The sequence below is a fragment of the Streptopelia decaocto genome (genome assembly GCF_964273445.1).
Source record: "Streptopelia decaocto genome assembly, chromosome: 23".
NCBI classification, from domain to species: Eukaryota; Metazoa; Chordata; class Aves; order Columbiformes; family Columbidae; genus Streptopelia; species Streptopelia decaocto.
The window spans coordinates 329,933-348,577 of NC_138678.1; the positions used below are offsets into that span (position 1 = coordinate 329,933).

General features: G+C 63.1%; 1 protein-coding gene across 5 annotated transcripts; it reads left to right on the forward strand.

The window, feature by feature from the left end:
• Positions 1 to 967: 967 nt before the first annotated feature.
• On the forward strand, positions 968 to 18,341 carry ASAP3 (ArfGAP with SH3 domain, ankyrin repeat and PH domain 3). Of its 5 annotated transcripts, none has more exons than XM_082071436.1 (26): positions 968 to 1,232; positions 5,130 to 5,202; positions 5,951 to 6,096; positions 8,039 to 8,113; positions 8,716 to 8,765; positions 9,004 to 9,130; positions 9,973 to 10,058; positions 10,814 to 10,889; positions 11,079 to 11,165; positions 11,410 to 11,519; positions 11,805 to 11,874; positions 12,640 to 12,727; positions 13,087 to 13,135; positions 13,226 to 13,413; positions 13,505 to 13,638; positions 14,001 to 14,095; positions 14,436 to 14,616; positions 14,847 to 14,935; positions 15,053 to 15,168; positions 15,264 to 15,331; positions 15,454 to 15,561; positions 15,642 to 15,888; positions 15,982 to 16,228; positions 16,711 to 16,855; positions 17,064 to 17,186; positions 17,416 to 18,341. In XM_082071436.1, the coding sequence occupies exons 1-26, from the start codon at positions 1,107 to 1,109 to the stop codon at positions 17,488 to 17,490; spliced, it is 2,979 nt and encodes a 992-aa protein (XP_081927562.1). In that variant the 5' UTR covers positions 968 to 1,106; the 3' UTR covers positions 17,491 to 18,341. The 5 variants fall into 5 exon arrangements, 4 of the variants coding, with proteins under 4 accessions (XP_081927562.1, XP_081927563.1, XP_081927561.1 ...); XM_082071437.1 differs by having other exon boundaries at positions 14,850 to 14,935; XR_014185943.1 differs by lacking the exon at positions 16,711 to 16,855.
• Positions 18,342 to 18,645: the final 304 nt, after the last annotated feature.

Here is an 18,645-nt window from a genome sequence, read left to right on the forward strand (position 1 = left end):
GCCCCTTGAACCAGGAGCATGGGAAAAGCCCCGGGGCAGGACCCTGCGGGTACTGGAGCTGGGACAGTGCACCCAAATTTGAGAGCAGGATTGGAGGCTGCACGGCAAGACCCTGGTGGGCTGTGCCTGTGGAGGGTCCTTCTCCAGGGTGCTGCCCCAGGTCACCCACCCCTCCAAGTCATCTGGTACCCAGTGTTGTCTAGTGGCACCTGGTGATGGCTGACGGTGTCTGGTGGTACCTGGTGATGCTCAGTGGCACCCAGTGACGATGTCTGGTGGTGCCTAGTGATGCTCGGTGGCACCCAGTGACGATGTCTGGTGGTACCCGGGGTCATGGCACATGCTGCCGTTCCATCGCTTGTCTGGCGGGGCGGAGGAAGAGGAGGAGGAAGGAGAGCCCCAGAGCAGGTGAGCCGGGTGAGGAGCACAGAGTGCTGCAGTCACGGTCCTGTCCCCATCCCCCGTGGGGCTGCGTGTCCCGGAGCCTCTTGCAGGGGTGTCCCCGGGTCATGTCGCCCCCCCGCTCCGCAGTCCCCAGGCCGGCCAGGAGGTGGCAGGGTCACCCCAGCAAAGGGGGTGTCCCCAACCCCGCGGCACCGCGCGGAGGAGCGGGGTGTCTGGGGGGGCTCTTGGCCCTGCCTGCAGGGTTGGGGGGGGTTCAAGCCCGGCCCACGCTGCTGTGAGCCTGGGCTGTCCCTATGGCTGTGTGTGTCCCCCAGAGGATGCTCCGGGGGTGCCTGTCTGCTGGGGGGGGCTCGTACCCACCGGGAACCCCCAAATTCCTCCTGTTCCCGTCCAGCCTCTTAACCCCGTGTCTACCGCAGCCCTGCCGGGGCAGATGTGCGGGGCGGTGCCGGTGGCGGGGCGGGTGTCGCCGGGTCGCTTCGCCTTTAACGGGCGGGCGGGCGGGGCCGCTCACGTGACGGCGGCGGGGAGGGAGCGATCGGGCTGGGCGGGCGGAGGCGCTCCCGGTGCGGCGGGACGGGCGCTCCCGGTGCGGGGCATGGGGCGCTGAGCCGGGCCTGGCCGGCGCTCCCGGTGCGCTCCGAGCGCCCCCCGCTGCGCCCTCCGCTGCTGTCCCGGTCGCCCCCCGGTGCGGCCGCACGATGCCCGAGCAGCTCAGCGTGGCCGAGTTCTTGGCCGTGACCGGCGAGGACCTCAGCTCCCCGGCCGCCGCCGCCTTCGCTTCCAAGATGCAGAAGTGCCGGGGGGCGGTGGGGGCTCTGGAGGAGGTGAGCGGGGCTGGAGGGGGGTCGGGTTGCGCTCCCGCACCCCGGGGAGCACCCACCGCTCAGGGGCAGCCCCTGGCACCCATAGGTGCTCGTCCAGCGCCCAGTGCTCACCTCGGGGGGTACCTCCTTTCCTTGGGCTGCTATTTATTGGGGTCCCCCCTTTGCCCTGGGAGCCCCGGGGGGAGATCGGCCAGGCCCAGCTTGTGCTGGCTGTCACCGTAAGTGAGTGCTTTGGGACCCTCGGGCCAGGGTGGCCATTTGCATCTTCCAAGCAGCCCCAGCGTAGGCTTTTTTTGGGACCAAGTGCTGCAGAAATAGGCAAAACTCTTCTTTAACGGTTTTGTCTCCAGGGCATCCCCCCCTCCCGGGTCCAGGGCATCCCCCCCTCCCGGGTCCAGGGCATCCCCCCCTCCCGGGTCCAGGGCATCCCCCCCTCCCGGGTCCAGGGCATCCCCCCCTCCCGGGTCCAGGGCATCCCCCCCTCCCGGGTCCAGGGCATCCCCCCCTCCCGGGTCCAGGGCATCCCCCCACCCGGGTCCAGGGCATCCCCCCGGGCAGGGCAGAGCATCAGCCCCACGGCTCTGGCTACTATTGAGTTCCTATGCTGGAGCCAGCCCTGATGCGATGTCCCTGGGGGGGGATCCCCTTGTGATTAAAGCCTCTGGAGTATTTTTAGCCAGCCCCGAAATCTCTGGCAGTGTTTGTGGGAAGAGTGGAGGTAGTGGGGTCCTATCGTCCCCCTTCTCCTGCCTGGAATAAAGGCAGTTTCCAGCTGGTCCCGTGGCTTTTGCCAACTCCTCTAAGCGAAGGAATAGCTTTGAAGGGGAGCCAGGGCTGGGGGGGAGCGGGGGGCCCCAGGTGCTGGGGCTGCTGGGATCCGCCGGGGGACAGCAGGATGGGCGTCCCCAGGCTGGAAATCTGGGGGCGCAGCGTGGAGCATCGTGGTCCCTGCCAGCACGTGCTGGTCACTGCCGTGGATCTGCCTCTGGAGGGGGAGGGGGGGCAGCTCCAGCCAGGAGGAGACAGCAGGAATTTGGTTTGGCTGCTTGGAGAGGCTGTGGCTGTGGGGGACAGGGATGGGGGGAGAGGCGCCCCCTGGGAATGGTGGGGGTTCTCTGTGGGGTGTGCTTAGGAAAGCTCCGGCGAGCGTGGCTGAGAGCTGGGAGTTGTGACCGATGTTGTGTGTCATGGGGGACACAGGGCCGAGCCCCCGTCCCACCAGAAGCTACGAGGAACCCTTCGGGGGGCAAACTGCTGCCAGGCCTTTGGCATCCCTGTGCTCCAGCGAGAGGTGGGGGGAAATCCAACCAAACCCACCCAGCCCCATGGCGCCCTCTGAGCCCCGATGGGACGAGAGCGTCAGGCAGAGGAGTAACCAGGGGTGGCTTTGGAGAGGGCTGGGGGGTGGGAGGGACTCTGTGACCACACGGAGCCGTGGGGCTCTCTGTCACCTCCAGATCCCGGCTGGTGGCTTCGTGAGCAGGAGGGAGTGAAGGTTCCTGGTTTTGCTCCAGCAGCTGCTGGGTGGGAAGGGGTGACCGTGTCCCACCAGAGCCCTGTCTAAACTGAGGGGGCAGGAGTGATGCAGGTGAGGGCCAGAGGCTGGTGCTCGCCATCAAAAAACCATACTGGTGCTGGCTGGAGCTGCTGTGTGTCTCGGTTTCCCTCCTGGGATTAAAGAGGGCTCTCCCATCCCAGGGGTCTTGCGTGACTTTGGGGTCCTCAGTGCAACTGTGGAGGCAGAACCCGAGTCTGGAGTGAGCTGGAAGGTCGGATCCAGCCCGCCGTGGTTGGGGCTGGGTGCTCTGCACATGTCACACGGGACTTGGCACCTCTGGGCCTAGGCGGGGTGGCATGGCAGAGGCCGCTGGCATGTTCAGTGGCAGAGCCGGCAGCCGGGCTCCCAGCTCACCCCATGTCACCCCATGTCACCATGTAAATAGCACCATGTCCCTGCCACACGCTGCCCTTTGCACCCAGGGCAGCGCTGCATCCCGCTCCCAGCCCCTGGCACCCGCGGCGGCTCCTTCGCTGGGCGGCACGAGCCAGCGGCGAGGGGGCAGGCAGAAGAATGGCCCCTATTGAGCACCCTGCTGGGGCTGGGAGGGGGTGGCGGTGGCTGCTCGGGGTCCCCAGGCTGCCAGCCCGGGTGGCTGCGGCGCCGGTGCCGATCTGTCCCTTTCTCCCTCGTGTTCCTGTCCCTGCTCTGCCGATGTCACCCGCTTCCCCCGACCGGCAGCCCTCATCCAAGCTGGGCTGGGGCGTGATGGGTGCTGTGGGGTCTTCAGACATGGCTGTGCCCAGCTCCGAGCGCTGTCCCCATGCAGCCAAGGCCTGTGTCCCCAGCAGCCAGCCCGGTACCTCGGGGATGCAGCGATGCTCGCAGCCTTGGCAGCACCGTGCACTGATTTCCTGTGCATTTACCACCCCGGTGCTCAGCTCCGCCTGTCCCATCCCCGCCGGTCAGCTCATGGACCCCTTCCCAAAAGCCCCTGTGAGTGTCCCCAGGTTGTCCCCTGTCCCTGCATTCAGCCCCCTATGGCCGTGAGCTGCCACTGGGGTGGGTGCCCTGTCCTGGGTGCTCAGAGCAGCTTCTTCCCCCACTTGCACAGTGATGCATCCATCATGCTGCCTCAGTTTCCCCACCAGGTTTGTGAGCCTGGGGTGTCCAGGCAGAGGATGCCTCTGCCCCAGCCTGTGGCCCCGGAGAGTCTGGAGCACGCAGATTTGGTGCAGAGCAGGGGGTATGGGGCTTTGGGGCACCCCAACATCCTCCCCATTGTAGATGCATTACAAGGCCCCTCTGGGCGGGGGGTTTGGCTCCTGCTTCAGCCCCTGGTTCCCTCCCAGCCGGCTCCTCCTGGCCAAAGCTCGTCCCCGTCCAACGGGGAGGGCCTGGGAGAGCGGCGCCGGGGCCGCCTGACCCGCTGTCAGGAAATCGGCCTTGACATCAGCCCGAAAGCCTTCGGCACAGCGCGAGAGAGAGAGAGGGCGCCTCTTTATTGTAATTCCTCCGCGGTTTCATCTCTCGCCCTTCTTGCTGTTCACGCCCTCTAAATATTTCCAGCCTGTTATCATGGCTCTGGTACCTGCAGCCAAGCCGCCCTTAACCCTTTCCTGATGGCGGGGCCGGCCTGTGTTCAGCTGAGAGGCTCCGCGGGCGGGTTGGCGTTGGGTTGGCGTTGGTGTTGAGTTTGCCCTCATGCTTGGTGGGGGCAAATGAGGGTAGAGAGGGCTGGAGCAAGGACGGGGTGACCGGGTTGGGATGGGGAGTGCTCTACGTGAGCACAAGATGTAGCCGGGGGGGGCTATGGGGAGGTCTGTGGTGCTGGGGCCACAGCCAAGACCCAGCACGAGTTGGGGGGGTGTGGAAAGCCTCATCCCTGGTTGCAGGATTGATGTGATTTTGGTCCCTGTTGGGTGTTGGCAGGAGGTGGGTCCCATTTTTGCCTCTGTGGAGCTGGGCACCTTTGCTGTGCCTTGTCCCAGGCCATGGGGACACACGCTGCGGTGGCGGGGACAGGCTGGCGTATTGGTGCTGCGTGACGCTTTATCCCCTCCTCAGTTGAAACAGCCCCTGCTAGAGCCAGGGAGGCATTTTCCGTGGTTGCTGGAAGCTGCTTGGATCCAAAGAGCCGCTCACCCCCTGCTCCCCTCTTGCTCCAGCCCGCCTCCCCGGGGCAGCCAGAGCAGCAAAAACCACGGGGACCACAGAGCTGGCAGCGGAGCGGCTGGACACGGCGGCTCCGGTGTCCCCGGGATGCCTCCGGCTCCTCTCACAGCCGCGGAGCTTGGCCGCTGCCCCGCACATCTGCATGGCAGAGCAGCTGGGCCGGGGGGAGCGGCGGCCGCGCTTGGATAACGAGCTGGGTTTGTTTTCTTTCTTTGCTTTCGCAGAGCCTGGACGGGGACCAAGCCGTGCTCCAGAGGATCAGGAAATATGTGAAAGCCATTCACGTCTCCGGGCTGAGTGAGTTGGGCTTGGAGAGCTCATGGGCATCCCTGGGCTGGCAGGGTTTGTGGTGGTGCCATAGAACAGTTTGGGTTGGAGGGACCTCCCCAGCCCCCCAGTGCCCCCCTGCCATGACAGGGACATCTTCACCAGCTCAGGGTGCTCAGAGCCCGTCCAGCCTGGCCTGGGATGTCTCAGGGATGGTTCATCCACCACCTCTCTGCCCAACCTGGGCCAGGCTCTCACCACCCTCAGGGCAACAATTCCTTCCTCATGTCCAGCCTGAATCTCCCTCCTTTAGTTTAAAACCATCACCCCTTGTCCTGTCACAACAGCCCCTGCTCAAAAGTCTGTCCCCATCTTTCTTATCAGCCCCTTTTAAGTCCAGAAAGGCTGCAATAGGGTCTCCCCGGAGCTTCTCCTCTCCAGCTGAACACCCCAGCTCTCCTCCACCAACCCTGGTCACATCTGTTCATGGGGCGATGCATCTGTCCATTGGGTGGCCATGGGTGCTGGCACTATGATAAGGTGCCAAAAAGTGGCTTAAAAAAGGATTAAAAGGGAAATTAAGAACCTTGAGGAGGCAGTTTCGGGCACAGCGCTGTGGTCACAGAATGTCACAGTCAGGATCTGCAGCAGGATCAGCCCAGCTCTGCTACGGAGGGATGGGGCAGTGGCTGCTGGTGGCACCTGGTGATGTGGCCATCGCCCAGGGCCGGGCGCTGCAGGGTCACCCCGTGTCCCTCACCGGTGTGTCCCCACGCAGCCCACGTGGAGAACGAGGAGCAGTACAGCGAAGCCCTGGAGAACTTCGGCAACAACCACCTCTCCCAGAACAACCACGAGCTCTCCACCGGCTTCCTCAACCTGGCCGTCTTCACCCGCGAGGTCACCGCGCTCTTCAAGAACCTGGTGAGCTGCTCCCGGACACGCTGCCGGCGTCGGGGGGGCTTGAACCACCCGGGGGGTGGAACACGGGGTTCACAGTGTCTCCAGTGCGACCTCAGGCTGTTCTCTGCAGCCAAGCTGGGGAGAACCTCCAGGATCCATCTGCATTTGGAAAAACACCCCGTGCTTTCCCTAAACCCCCTCCCAGTTTAGCTGCCCTCAGCCACCACCAGCAGCCCCAGCACCCACCCCGGGCTCGGGAACATGCTCCTGGTGACCAAACCACCCGCTCCCCCCGTGCTGGATTTACAGCTCATCCCGAGCTCCGCTGGAGCCGCTGGCGCTGGGACTCGACGGGCGGTTCGGCTGCTCTTTGCTTTTCTTTTTTCCTTTTTTTCCTTTCTTTCTTTTTTTTTCCCCGTTTCACATCAATTGCAGCTCTGATCTCGCTTGCCAAGAAGTAAATCAAAGCCACGCCGGGCTGTGCGGCAGGGCCTAGGGGAGCTGCGGCTGCGCGGGGAGCAGGGGAGCGGGCAGGGGAACAGGCAGGGGAACAGGGGAACGGGCAGGGGAACAGGGGAGCGGGCAGGGGAACAGGGGAGCGGGCAGGGGAACAGGGGAGCGGGCAGGAGAGTGGGCAGGGGAACAGGAGAGCGGGCAGGGGAACAGGGGAGCGGGCAGGGGAGCGGGCAGGGGAACAGGGGAGCGGGCAGGGGAACAGGGGAGCGGGCAGGGGAGCGGGCAGGGGAACAGGCAGGGGGGCAGGGGAGTGGGCAGGGGAGCGGGCAGGGGAACAGGGGAGCGGGCAAGGTAACAGGGGAGCGGGCAGGGGAACAGGCGGGGAGCGGGCAGGGGAACAGGCAGGGGGGCAGGGGAGTGGGCAGGGGAACAGGGGAGCAGGCAGGGGAACAGGGGAGCGGGCAGGCAGAGGCTGAGCCGGCAGCATCGTCCCCACCACGGAACAGCTCCGGTGCAGAAGTAGGTTCCTGGTCAGATTTTGGTCCATGCATGACCAGCAGCAAAGCCCTGGGGGTCCCATGTCACTGGTCCCCTCTCCAGTCCCTTTTGCCACCCCCAAAAAGGGTGGTTTTTGCTCTGCTTAAGGAGGAAATTTATTTCTACAGCCCTTCCCCCAGCAAGAATTCCAGATTTCAGCATCTTCCACTCCCAGTTACCCCAGTCTGGGCCTCCCCACTCGTCCCCTCCCCACTGTCCCCTCGTGCTCAGGGGGGCTCTATGGAACATCTCAGCAGAGGAGTTGGACCAGTTCCTGGCTACCCCGCTGTGGGAGCAGCCGTGTCCCCTGCTCCCCGCAGAGGGGGTTACGTACCGCGTCCCCCAGCCAGACCCAAAAAGCCAGGTTTCCCCCCCCACGTCCCCCCGGAGCTGTGGGAAGCGGGGTGCCCGTCAGAATGGGGGTGCCCCATTCCACCTCATCTGGGGCTGGTCCCGCACCCCTGAGCTGGGGTTGTCCCGGTGACCAAAACCCTTGGGAGCCTTTGAAAGCAATCTGGGGGGGGAGCGGCCCTGTGTGGGTGCTGCAGCTGCTCTGACAGCACTGAAATGGGGTCCCAGCAAAAGGGGGACATTTTGAGACACCCCTTGAGGTGGGGTGTGGATCTTTGCATCACTGTGGAGGGGCTGGTGGTGTCGATGGGGATGGGGACAGAGTGGCGACCGACGGGGAGCAGGGACAGGGTGGCGATGGGGGGAACAGCTTTTGTTTTGGCAGTGGCTGCGCCGATGCGGTTTGTGGGAAGGGCCCCGTGTCAGACATCTTGCAGCCAGCCCGACAGGCCCCGGCCTGCCCCAGCCTGAGCCGGCCCCGCTCCTGCCTCCTTAACCCTTCACGGGGCGGCCGTGGCGCTGGGGAGACCCCAGCACCGGGACAGACACGGGGCTCCGGCTCCTCCACCTGCCCTGAGCGGGGAGTCCCGTGGGGTGACGCCATCTCTGCCCTTGGCAGGTGCAGAACCTGAACAACATCGTCTCCTTTCCCCTGGACAGCCTGCTGAAGGGACAGCTGAGGGACAGCCGCCTGGTGAGTCCCCTCCGGCACCGTCCCCAGGGCTCTGAGGCTCCAGGTCTCACTGTCCCCGGGGCTCCAGATCTCACTGTCCCCGGGGCTCCAGATCTCACTGTCCCCAAGGCTCCAGGCCACACTGTCCCTGGGGCTCTGAGGCTGCAGGTCACACCATTTCTGGGGCTCCAACGCTGCAGGTCACACTGTCCCAAGGGCTCCAGGTCACACTGTCCCTGGGGCTCCAGGTCACATTGTCCCCAGGGCTCTGAGGCTCCAGATCACATTGTCCCCAGGGCTCCAACGCTGCAGGTCACACTGTCCCTGGGGCTCCAGGTCACACTGTCCCTGAGGCTCCGACGTCACCCATTTGGGGACATTCTGCAGGTAGATCCCTGTGACGGGCTCAGGAGAAGGAAGGAGCGATTCCCTGGGCCTGGATGGAGCTTGGGGGCAGTAGCACAGGCTGGGGGTGACAGGAGCGAGGGTGAAGACCTGGTGGGGACATTGCTTGTCATCAGAGCACAGCGATGCAGAACAAAGCCCTCGGTCCCTTTGGTGCCACTGGGTCCTTCCTTACACCTTCCCTGACAGCTGCTGTCCCCTCTGTCCTTTTGCCTCAGGACTCTAAGAAGCAGATTGAAAAGGCCTGGAAGGATTACGAGACCAAAGTGTAAGGAACCCATTGCCACCGGCAAAATCCGCCTAATCCCGCACTGCACAACGGTGTTTTGTCCCCAGGCACCTGGGCACCAGTTGGTGCCGCTTTGCCACGGGGTGGGCTCAGGTCCAGCCTTCCCGGCTACAGGGACTGGAGATGTTTCTCCTGATCCCGTCCCCACCATCGCCCGTCCCCTGGGACACCCCTCGGAGCAGGGCTGTCCCCAGCCTGCCACTGCCCCGTCCCACAGGGGGAAGATGGAGAAGGAGAAGGAGCGAGCCCGCTTGGCGGGGGTCACCCCGGCCGAGCCGTCAGCGCTGGAGGCGGCCGAGGACACGCAGAAGGAGCGGCGGCTCTTCCAGCTCCACATGTGCGAGGTAGGGGCTGTGCTGGAGGGGGACGTGGGGACAATTTGGCACTGGGGGGCCACAGGGAACTGCTCAGAGCTTGTCCCCATCCCCACCACCAAAGCAGCCCTGTGTGGGTGTGGTGCGGGACCCTCGGCTGTCCCCATCCCATCGTGTCCCCACGTGGCTCCATCCCGCCCTGGTGCTCCCCAGCATGGAAAACCCCGGGGCTGCCTTCCCCCCATCGTCCCCGCTCAAAGGCAGCTGTGCTGGGCTGGGGAGGAGCTCGTGGGGGGAAAATCTCTTCCCCCCGCTTTGTTTTGCTCGGGGCGATTGAGGCTCCATGTCTTTTCCGCCTGGGTTTGATGGATGGAGCTGAAGCTCCTTGTCCCATGGGACGCCTCGCGAGGGCTGCAGACCTCCGGGACTCATGTGCCGCAGGCGCTCGCCGCTTGAAATCGGATTTTTTAGGAGCAAAGGGGTCGTATCTCAAAAAACATTTGAACTATTTCGCCGCTTTATTTTTTTTTGCCTTCGCGAGCTGCCTTCGGTTTTGGTTATTTATTAACTCCAGAAGTAATGAGCAGCGGGAGAAGCACGCTGGGCTGGAAACCCTGGGGACCTGCCTCAGCCCTTGAACTTCTCAGGGCTTGGAGGACTCCAGAGCCAGGTTTTCGGAGGGTGGTCCCCAGCGAGCTGCCGTCAAATCCCAACGTCGTGACTCGACTTTCTTGAAACGCAGCCAGCACTAAACCCTCCTCCCCATGCCGGGAAGGAGGCGAGGGCCGGCCAAGGCCTTTGCTTTTTCCTCCGGGATGTTTTCAGCTGGTCCTTGTCTCCGTCACCTCACCGGGTGTCTTCTCCTCCCCCAGTACCTGCTAAAAGCCAGCGAGTCGCAGATGAAGCAGGGACCAGATTTCCTCCAGAGCCTCATCAAGTTTTTCCATGCTCAGCACAAGTAGGTGTCACCTGGGTCAAGGTGGTTCATCCCCAGGGTTGCTTGTCACCCCTGGGAGGTCCCTTGAGGGTCTGGGGACACTTTGTCCCATCCCAGCTCCATCCAGCTGTTGGTGAACATGCTGGGCAGAGCCTGTCGCTCTCTGGTTGTATCCAAGGGGTTGAAACGTGCTCTGTTGGCTGGAGGAGCTGTAAATGTGTCCGTGGGGGCTGGGGTAAGGGGGCTGGCTCGGGGTAGATCGGATGATTTGGTTTCTGGATGGGTTTCCAGGGATGAGTTCAGCCGAGCGGCTCCACCATCAGCCGCAGGGCTCGTAATGAGGGCGTTTGGAGCGAGGTTTGATGTCCCCTCGCCTTTCCCGTTGCTCCCTGAGGCTGGAATTGCAGCGTGTGGGTGTCGTGTCAGCTCCTCCCGCTCTCGAGTGGGGAAACTGAGGCAGGGAGGGGGCAGTGGCGTTGGCCAGGAGCCCCATGACTGGGGCTGTGACCCAGAGGCCCCAGGAGGGCTGGTCCCTGGTGAGATGAGCTTGACTCGAACAAGAAGCCAATCGTGCATCCCAAACACCCCAAATATTTGGGGTATCCAGACCCTATGGGCTGGACTTCGGTGGAGTCTCTCCAAGGGAACCACAAAGCAAGAGCAGCTCCCCAGGGGGGTTGCTATGGTCTCCTGCCACGTTTTCTCTAAAAAACCCCTTTTTCTTTTCCTCTCCATCCTCCCCATCTGCATCTTAATCCCATGAAATAAATGCCCAGTTTCTTCCAAGACGGCTGGAAGGCTGCCCAGAACCTCTACCCCTTCATTGAGAAGCTCGCCGTGTCCCTCCACGCGGTAAGTCTGCCATCCAGCGTCACTCAGACGTGTCCCCCGAGATGCCACCCCGCGTCCCCCGAGATGCCACCCCGCGTCCCCCGAGATGCCACCCCGCGTCCCCCGAGATGCCACCCCGCGTCCCCGGCGCCATCCGCCAAGAGCGCCCGCGCTCAGCGCAGCAGAGAGAGCAGCTGCCTCCCTCTGCAGCTCCACCAGGCGCAGGAGGAGGAGGTGAAGCAGCTCACACAGACCCGTGATTCCCTGCGCAGCATCCTGCAGCTGGAGAGCAAGGAGGTGAGAGCCTGGGGGGATACCCCAGGGTTGGCTTTGGGGACCAAAGGGGACATTTGTGGGAGCAGAGGAGGAGATGTGGGAGATGCCCAGAGGGAATTTGCAGTCTCTCGCATCCCGATGGATGCTGCGCCCACCTAAGGACGAGGTCACCTGGGGACAGCAGCCACCTCTGCACCTCTCACTTTGCTTTTTAATTCTTATTGTTGTTGTTTTTAATTTTTTCCCCCTCTCCTGGTGAGCTCAGGAAAACCTGAGCAGGAAGAACTCTGGCAGCGGCTACAGCATCCACCAGCACCAAGGGAACAAGCAATATGGGACGGAGAAGTCAGGCTTTCTGTACAAGAAGAGCGATGGGTGAGGATGGGTGTTACTTGCCCATATTGCTCCTGGCTCTGTCCTGATGTTGTCTTGAGCACCAGGCTCATGGGAGGCCCCAGAGCTGGGACGTTCCAAGGTGGAACTGTCTGGGTGAGGTTTTTGGTTGCTGTTAGATGGGTTTTTGGGTGCAATTGGTCCCACCTGGTCTTGAGCATCCATCAAGGCTTGAAGAATAGGATTTTTCCCCAAGCTGGAGGAGACCTGAGAGCTGGTGATCAGGGGCTGCAGCGCTTCCTCACTCCTCCTCTTCCTCCTCCTCAGGATCCGCAAAGTGTGGCAGAAGAGGAAATGTGGTGTGAAGTACGGCTATCTGACCATCTCCCATAGCACGGTGAGGAGCAGTGGGGGCTCCAGCCCCGACCTTCAGTGTTCATAGAACCTTTAAGTGTTCATAGAATCATGGAATCATTTTGGGTGGAAAAGATCCTCAAGCTCATCGAGTCCAACCATTAACCCAGCCCTGTCCCTGCCCCATGTCCTGAGAACCTCATGTCCGTCTGTCCAACCGTCCAGGGATGGTGACTCCACCACTGCCAGGGCAGCCTGTTCCAATGCCCCACAGCCCTTTGGGGAAGAAATTGTTCCCAATTTCCCATCTAAACCTCCTTTGGTGCAACTTGAGGCCATTTCAGGTGTTGATTTCAGGTTTAATTTTGTTCAAACTTATCACCAATCTGCCTGGCTTAAAACTCAGTGCAAGCCAGGACTGGATGCACTAAGTGACATCCCCATGTTTGATAAATGTCAGTGGGTGGGGATGGTGGGTTTGACCGGGGCAGCGAGTTGGGTGTTGAGGTTCCAGACAAGACCAAAGGGGCTGGGGTGGGATTGGGTGGGGGTTCTGCCCCCTGGTGGTGGAGGCTGCGAACTGCAGCAGGGACCAGGGACATGGGGACAGTGGGTGGGTCTCAGGGACCTCTCCGAGCCCTGTTCTCCTGCAAAGGCTCGGAGAGGGTCCTGCTTGCCTGGTTATCCCAAGACGGCCATCCGGGGATGGTTGTTGTTCCACTGGCGTGGCCATCAGAGCACGCACTGTGTGATGCTCGTCCCATCCCTCCCTGGTCCTTTAACCTCCCTCCGTCCCCCTGCCCTGCAGATCAACCGTCCCCCTGTCAAACTGAACCTCCTCACCTGCCAAGTGCGACCTCACGCTGAGGAGAAGAAATGCTTCGACCTGGTGACGCGTGAGTGCCCGGGACGGGGTGCCAAGGGGTGGGGGCGTGTGACCCGGGGGTGGCCGAGCTGGGGATGGGTGCTCCCTTTTTGGGGAGAACATACTGGGCAGGTTTTCTCAGCAGCCCTGCCATGGCTCCTGGGCACCCTCCACCCTTTCAATCCCGCTCTGGGTGTCTCTCCGGCTGCATTTGCAGAGAAAGGACCAACATCTCCGAGGAGATCTAGCAAAAAAAGGTCACAAACAGGGCTGGGGTGATGGAAAAGTGACATGCAATGATTGAATTTTAGTTTAAAGTAGTTTCAGCTTCTTCCTGCTGTCCTGGGCATCCCCAAATCACCTTCTCCCCCCTCTTCCCCATCCCTGCAGACAACAGGACGTATCACTTCCAAGCGGAGGACGAGAAGGAGTGCGTTGTGTGAGTGTCACAGCCTGTCCCCACGCCTTGTGGTTCTGGATCCTCCTCCTCTTCCTCCCTGTCTCCCTGATGGGGTTTTCTCCTGCGCAGGTGGGTCTCGGTGCTGCAGAACAGCAAGGACGAAGCCCTCAGCAACGCCTTCAAGGGGGAGCCCAATGGCGGCGGGGGGGCGGCGGGAGGGGGGGCAGACGGCGGCGTGCAGGACCTGACCAGGGTGGTCATCGGCGAGGTGAAGAACATGCCGGGAAACAAGCAGTGTTGTGACTGCGGGGCCCCGGGTAGGTCCGGCCTGGGGTGTTTCCCCTCCCTGGAGGGGGTTGCAGCATCCTGTGGGGATGGAGGAGGTGCTGAGCCCTCCCCCTTGTCTAGATCCCACCTGGCTTTCCACCAACCTGGGCATCCTGACGTGCATCGAGTGCTCCGGCATCCATCGGGAGCTGGGCGTACATTATTCCCGCATCCAGTCCCTCACCCTGGATGTCCTCAGCACCTCCGAGCTGCTGGTAAAGCTGCTCCCTGATCCCTTGATGCTCCCCAGCCGCCGGGATCACCCTCTGCAGCCCCGAATCTCCCGGGACGCAGAGTTCATCCCTCCTCCTCCATCCCGGCTCAGTTTGCTCCAAATTTGTCTCAGTTTCCCCAAGCTGCGGGGGGCTGTGCAAAGCCACTTGTGAAGGGGGGACGCTGGCATCTCCCTTTTAAAACAGACCTCTCCTGCCATGGAAGTGCATCGTCCCCAGGGGAGATGCTGCTCTGGGAAGGTCCTGGGCGGTCTAGTGGATTCTGTCCCTGTGCCTCCGGGGTGGGATTGGGTGGGGTGAGCGTGGCTGGGGGGGCTCGTCTCCCCCTGTCCCTCTCTCTCCAGCTGGCCGTCAGCGTGGGGAACAGCCGCTTCAACGAGATCATGGAGGCCACGCTGCCCGTGCCGGACTGTCCCAAGCCCTCGGCCAGCAGCAACATGTGAGTCGGGCCCGGGGTGGGCTGGGAGGAGGAGGGGGAGGAGGAGGAGGAGGAGGTGTGTGTGGTGCACGGTCCATCCTTGTCCTCATGCCACCGCTCGTCGGCTCTGAGACAGCCTGGGGATGGGAGAGGGGGGTATCGTGGTGTCATCACCTGCATTTTGGTGGGGATCTGCACCTTTTTTGGAGGTTTCTCCCCCATCCTGAGACTTTAGCAGGAGGCAGGAGCCTCCAGCTGTGGTCCGTACACCTGCCATCCCCACCACAGCCGGGCCCAGGGTGGGCTGGGAGGAGGAGGAGGAGGCAACCAAAAACCTAACCCCACATTGTCCTTCCTGCAGGGCCGCCCGGAAGGAATACATCGTGGCCAAGTACATGGAGCGGCGCTACGTGCAGAAAAGCGGCCGTGACGACCCGCACTGCCTCTGGGACGCCATCCGCACCCGCGACCTGCTGGCGCTGCTCCAGGCCTTCGCCGAGGGCCACGACCTGGCCAAGCCCCTGGCCAGCCCCGAGGGCCAGGTGAGCCCCAGGGCACCAACAGGATTGTCCCCTCTGGGTGCCCAGGCTCAGGGTTTTCCCAGCCTTTGTGTGGAGATGTGCCCTCAGGGACACAGGCATCCTCAGGTCCAACACTCCTCCCTCCTCTGTCTCAGGGGACATGAGGATCATGTCCAGTCCTCTTGTTCCTTCCATCTTGGGGGAGATGGAGCATCTTTGCGTCCAGCTCTCCTCTACCTTTCCTCTTGCAGCAGGAGCCGAGCGAGCTGGCGCTGCACATGGCCGTGCGCCATGCCGACAGGTTGTCCCTTCCTCTGGTGGACTTCATCATCCAGAACGGGTACGTCCCCCCATGGTGTCCCTTGTCTGGTCCCCAGAGCAGGAGGGTTCACGGGCGCAGGGAACCGATGCTCATTTGCTCTTGAGCCTTGAATTTCTCTCTGGTGGCTTCACCCAGGGGGATGCTGGACCGGGTGACACAGGATGGGAACACAGCTCTGCACTACGCTGCGCTCTACAACCAGCCCAACTGCCTCAAGCTGCTCCTGAAGGGCAAAGCCACTGTCACCACGGGTACGGGGCTGGGACGGGGCGGGTTTGAGGCTCCTGAGTGCGTGTGGAGTAGTGAGGGCATGACCCAGATCTGGCTCCTTTTGTCCCCCCTGCAGTGAACGCGGCGGGCGAGACGGCTCTGGACGTGGCCAGGAGGCTGAAGCACAGCGAGTGTGAGGAGCTGGTAGGTGGGATGAGGGAGGGGGAGATGCTCAGGCTGATCAGGGAGAGGGCTGATGCGCCGGGGGGGGCTACTGGGACCTGTCCCACCCCTGCTGAGACCCCCTGACCCGCCCCGTCCGGCAGCTGGAGCAGGCGCAGGCGGGGAGGCTCCCCCCGCAGATCCACATCGACTACGACTGGGAGCCCCCCCAGGAGTTCCCATATGACAGCGAGGATGAGCTGGAGGAGAAGGTACCCGTGGAGGGGGTGCAGACCCTGCCGGGGGGGCTGGCGGCAGTGGGACGGCCCTGGAGCCAGGTGTCTGTCCCCAGGTGAGCCCCCTCCAGCGCTCCTTCAAGGGGACGTCCCCGCTGGCTGCCAGCCCCCCCCCAGCCTGTCCCCAGACCCGCTGGAGCTGCGTGGGGGGGATGGACATCACCAACAAGACCTACGAGAGCATCCTGGTGGCCTCGCGGCCCCCGCCCCGCCGGGCCCACAGCGAGGAGATCCCCCCCCCACTGCCCCTCAAGAACCCCACACGGGGCAGCTCCCGCCCCAAACCCACCCACAGCCCCACCGGTGAGTCTGGTGGGGGCGGGGGGGTCACCCGTGGGGGGCTGTCCCTTCACCCAGGCATCATGTTTATTGTCCCCATCATGTGTGTGTGTCCAGAGCACGCCGAGCTCCCCCGGCAGGTGTCGGAGCCCTGTTTCCAGGGGCTGGGGGAGGCTCCGGCACCGCGCAGCCCCCCCTCTGCCGACGGCACCCGCAGCCCCCCTGAGAGCAGACGGGCAGCGTATTGGGAGACCCGCTCGGAGACGGAGAGCAGCAGCGCCCGGCGGGGGCCGGAGCTGAATCCCTCCCCAGGGCAGCCCCCGCCGGGCAGCACGGCCCCCGACATACCCCCCGTCAAGTTTGGGTAGGGACCCCCCTCCAGCCTTGGGTGGCGGGTCATTGCATGGTGCTGGTGGGTTGGCTTCAACCCCTGCTGGGTCCCCCCTAGGTGTGGGGGACCCCAAATTGTCCCTGGGGGGGTGTGGAGCAAAGGAGTCCCCACCCTGACTTGGAGTCCCGAGGGAGTTGGTGCTGGCCCTGGGGTTTGGGAAGGGACAAGGGCCGTCACAGGGGTGCTGGGTTGTCATTGGAGAAGGTGACACGGATTATTTGGGGGTGACACCAAGACTGTGATACCCTGCAAAGATATTTTTTCCCTCTTTTTGGAAATTGGGGTGTTTGAGGGGGGATGGGTGCTAGAACCCTTCTCCATCAGCATCCAGGGTGCTGTGGGTGGGACCCCTGGGTGCCATGAGGGAGCCGTGACCCTACTGAGACTGTGTGGGGAGGGGGACAGGGAGAAAGGCGTCAGCAGTGGGGTGACACTGTCCCTGCTGTCCCCCGCAGCTCGGAGAGCACCCGCTCGTACCGGCGCATCAGCAGCGCGGTGGGCAAAGCGGGGTCACCCGTGTCCCCCCAGAGCCCCAGTGGCCCTGAGGACCCTGCTCTGAGCAAGGTCCCCCCCGTGCCCATGCCCAGGAGATTTGCTCCGGTAGGTGCCACCACTTGGGGGGGGGGGCTCAGAGGGGCTGTGATGGGGTGGTGGGGGTCTGCATCCCCCGGCATCCCAGCTCCTGTTATCCTGGGGTGGCAGATAGAGGGATCAAGGGTGTCACACCCCTGCACCCTCCCTTGGGGTGGCCTTGGGTGGGGGTTTGTCATCGTTTGTCACCTTGGGGGGTCTGCCCGCTCCTTTCCAGGCCAAGGGGAGGCAGAAGCGAGTGAAGGCAGTGGCCGACTGCAAGGGGGACAAGGCGCGGGAGCTGACCTTCTCCAAGGGGGAGGTGATCGTGGTGACGCGGGAGGAGGACGAGCAGAGCTGGGTGAGTGCCAGTGGGACACCCACAGACGTTGGGGTCCCTACCCTGGTCCCTTTCTCCCACAGTTCTCTTCCGGAAGGGGCTGGGTGTTTCTGGGGGACATGGATGGGCGTCCCCTGCCCCATCTGTGCCTGACATGTCACTGTGGCTTTGCCTCTCTGAGTCCATTTGGGAACTGGAACATCAGCCCTAAAGCTTCTCCCCTGCCCAAAATGGGACTTCTGCCCCCCAGGTCGGCTTCATCGAGGGTGACGGCTCCCGCACCGGTGTCTTCCCAGCCAGCTTCGTCCACCTCTTGCAAGACTGATGGGGTGGCAGTGTCCCCTCTCGTCCCCGTCCCCTCGGCCGGGACTCGAGGCAGCGTCCTGTCCCTCGTCAGGGACACACAGCGGGGACCCCGGTGTGGGACTGTGCAGCTCAGCTGGACACTGCCCTCCGGGGGGCTCAGAGACCCCCCATGGGAGGACTGTCCATGGACTGAAGGGGGGTGCTGCCCCCCCGCGGGTACGGCAGAGAATGGACACACTCATTACAGTGGTGGGCTGAGATTTGTGCTGGCCCCCACTGTCCCCTGTTCCTGTCCCCTCCGTGGGCTCTGCCCATCCCTGGGGCTTTCTTCTCCCTTGGGGATGGGGGGGGCTGTGTTTGGTGCCCCCCACCCTCCTGTGCTGGGGTGCCATGACCCCCACTGCAACCTGGGGGGAGTGGGGAGCAGCTGTTTATCCCCCACTTCCTCCTGTACCCCAACTGTGAAGCGTTTGGGATGGGCAGGGATGAGGAAAGGGCTTTTGGTGACCTCGTCTTGGGGGGCTCCGGAATGCTTCAAAGGCCCCCAAAACTGGGAGCAAAATGCCATTCCCTGACGTCGGGGGGTTCAGGTGACCCCGTGTCCCTGGTCTGGGGTGGGTGCTGGATCGCTGCCCCAGCCCGGGGGTCCCCTGGGGGAGAACGTTGCAGCCGTTTGTGGGACCAATGTCACCCCGTGCCGGTGTCCCTGGGGAGCCGCCTGCCCCACGTCCCCGCGCCCCCGTTCGCCTCCTCCCTTTCTTGTTTGTGCGTCGAATGTTTCATCTCAAAAAACAGCCTCTTTTTCTACTTTTTTAAATTTTTAAACAATGTTTTCTGTCTCTGGTTTTTAATCAATCCATCATTTTGTAAGTGCCTGGGTGCATGGGGGGCACAGTCCCTTGTCCCAGGGGACCCGGGTGACGTGTCCCAGAGTCTTTGGGTCACCAGGGTCCCCATGACCTCCCGGTGCCCATGGGGGCTGTGACCCTGAGCTTTGGGGGTGGCGTGTGTGTGTGTGTGAGCACTCTTTGGGGGGCTGTGTGTTGGGTGTCACTGAGCAGTGTTGGGGGGCTGTGTGTGTTGGGTGTCACTGAGCTCTATTTGGGCGGCTGTGTGTTTTGGGTGTCATTGATCACTGTTTGGGGGGCTGTGTGTGTTGGGTGTCACTGAGCTC

Bases quoted from the DNA above. Each gene is read 5' to 3' on its own strand.
- ASAP3 (XM_082071435.1), top strand. From the start codon at position 1,107: ATGCCCGAGCAGCTCAGCGTGGCCGAGTTCTTGGCCGTGACCGGCGAG. The intron at 1,233-5,129 runs GTGAGCGGGGCT...TTGCTTTCGCAG, and splicing joins CGGTGGGGGCTCTGGAGGAG to AGCCTGGACGGGGACCAAGC. The intron at 10,890-11,078 runs GTAAGTCTGCCA...CTCCCTCTGCAG, and splicing joins TCGCCGTGTCCCTCCACGCG to CTCCACCAGGCGCAGGAGGA.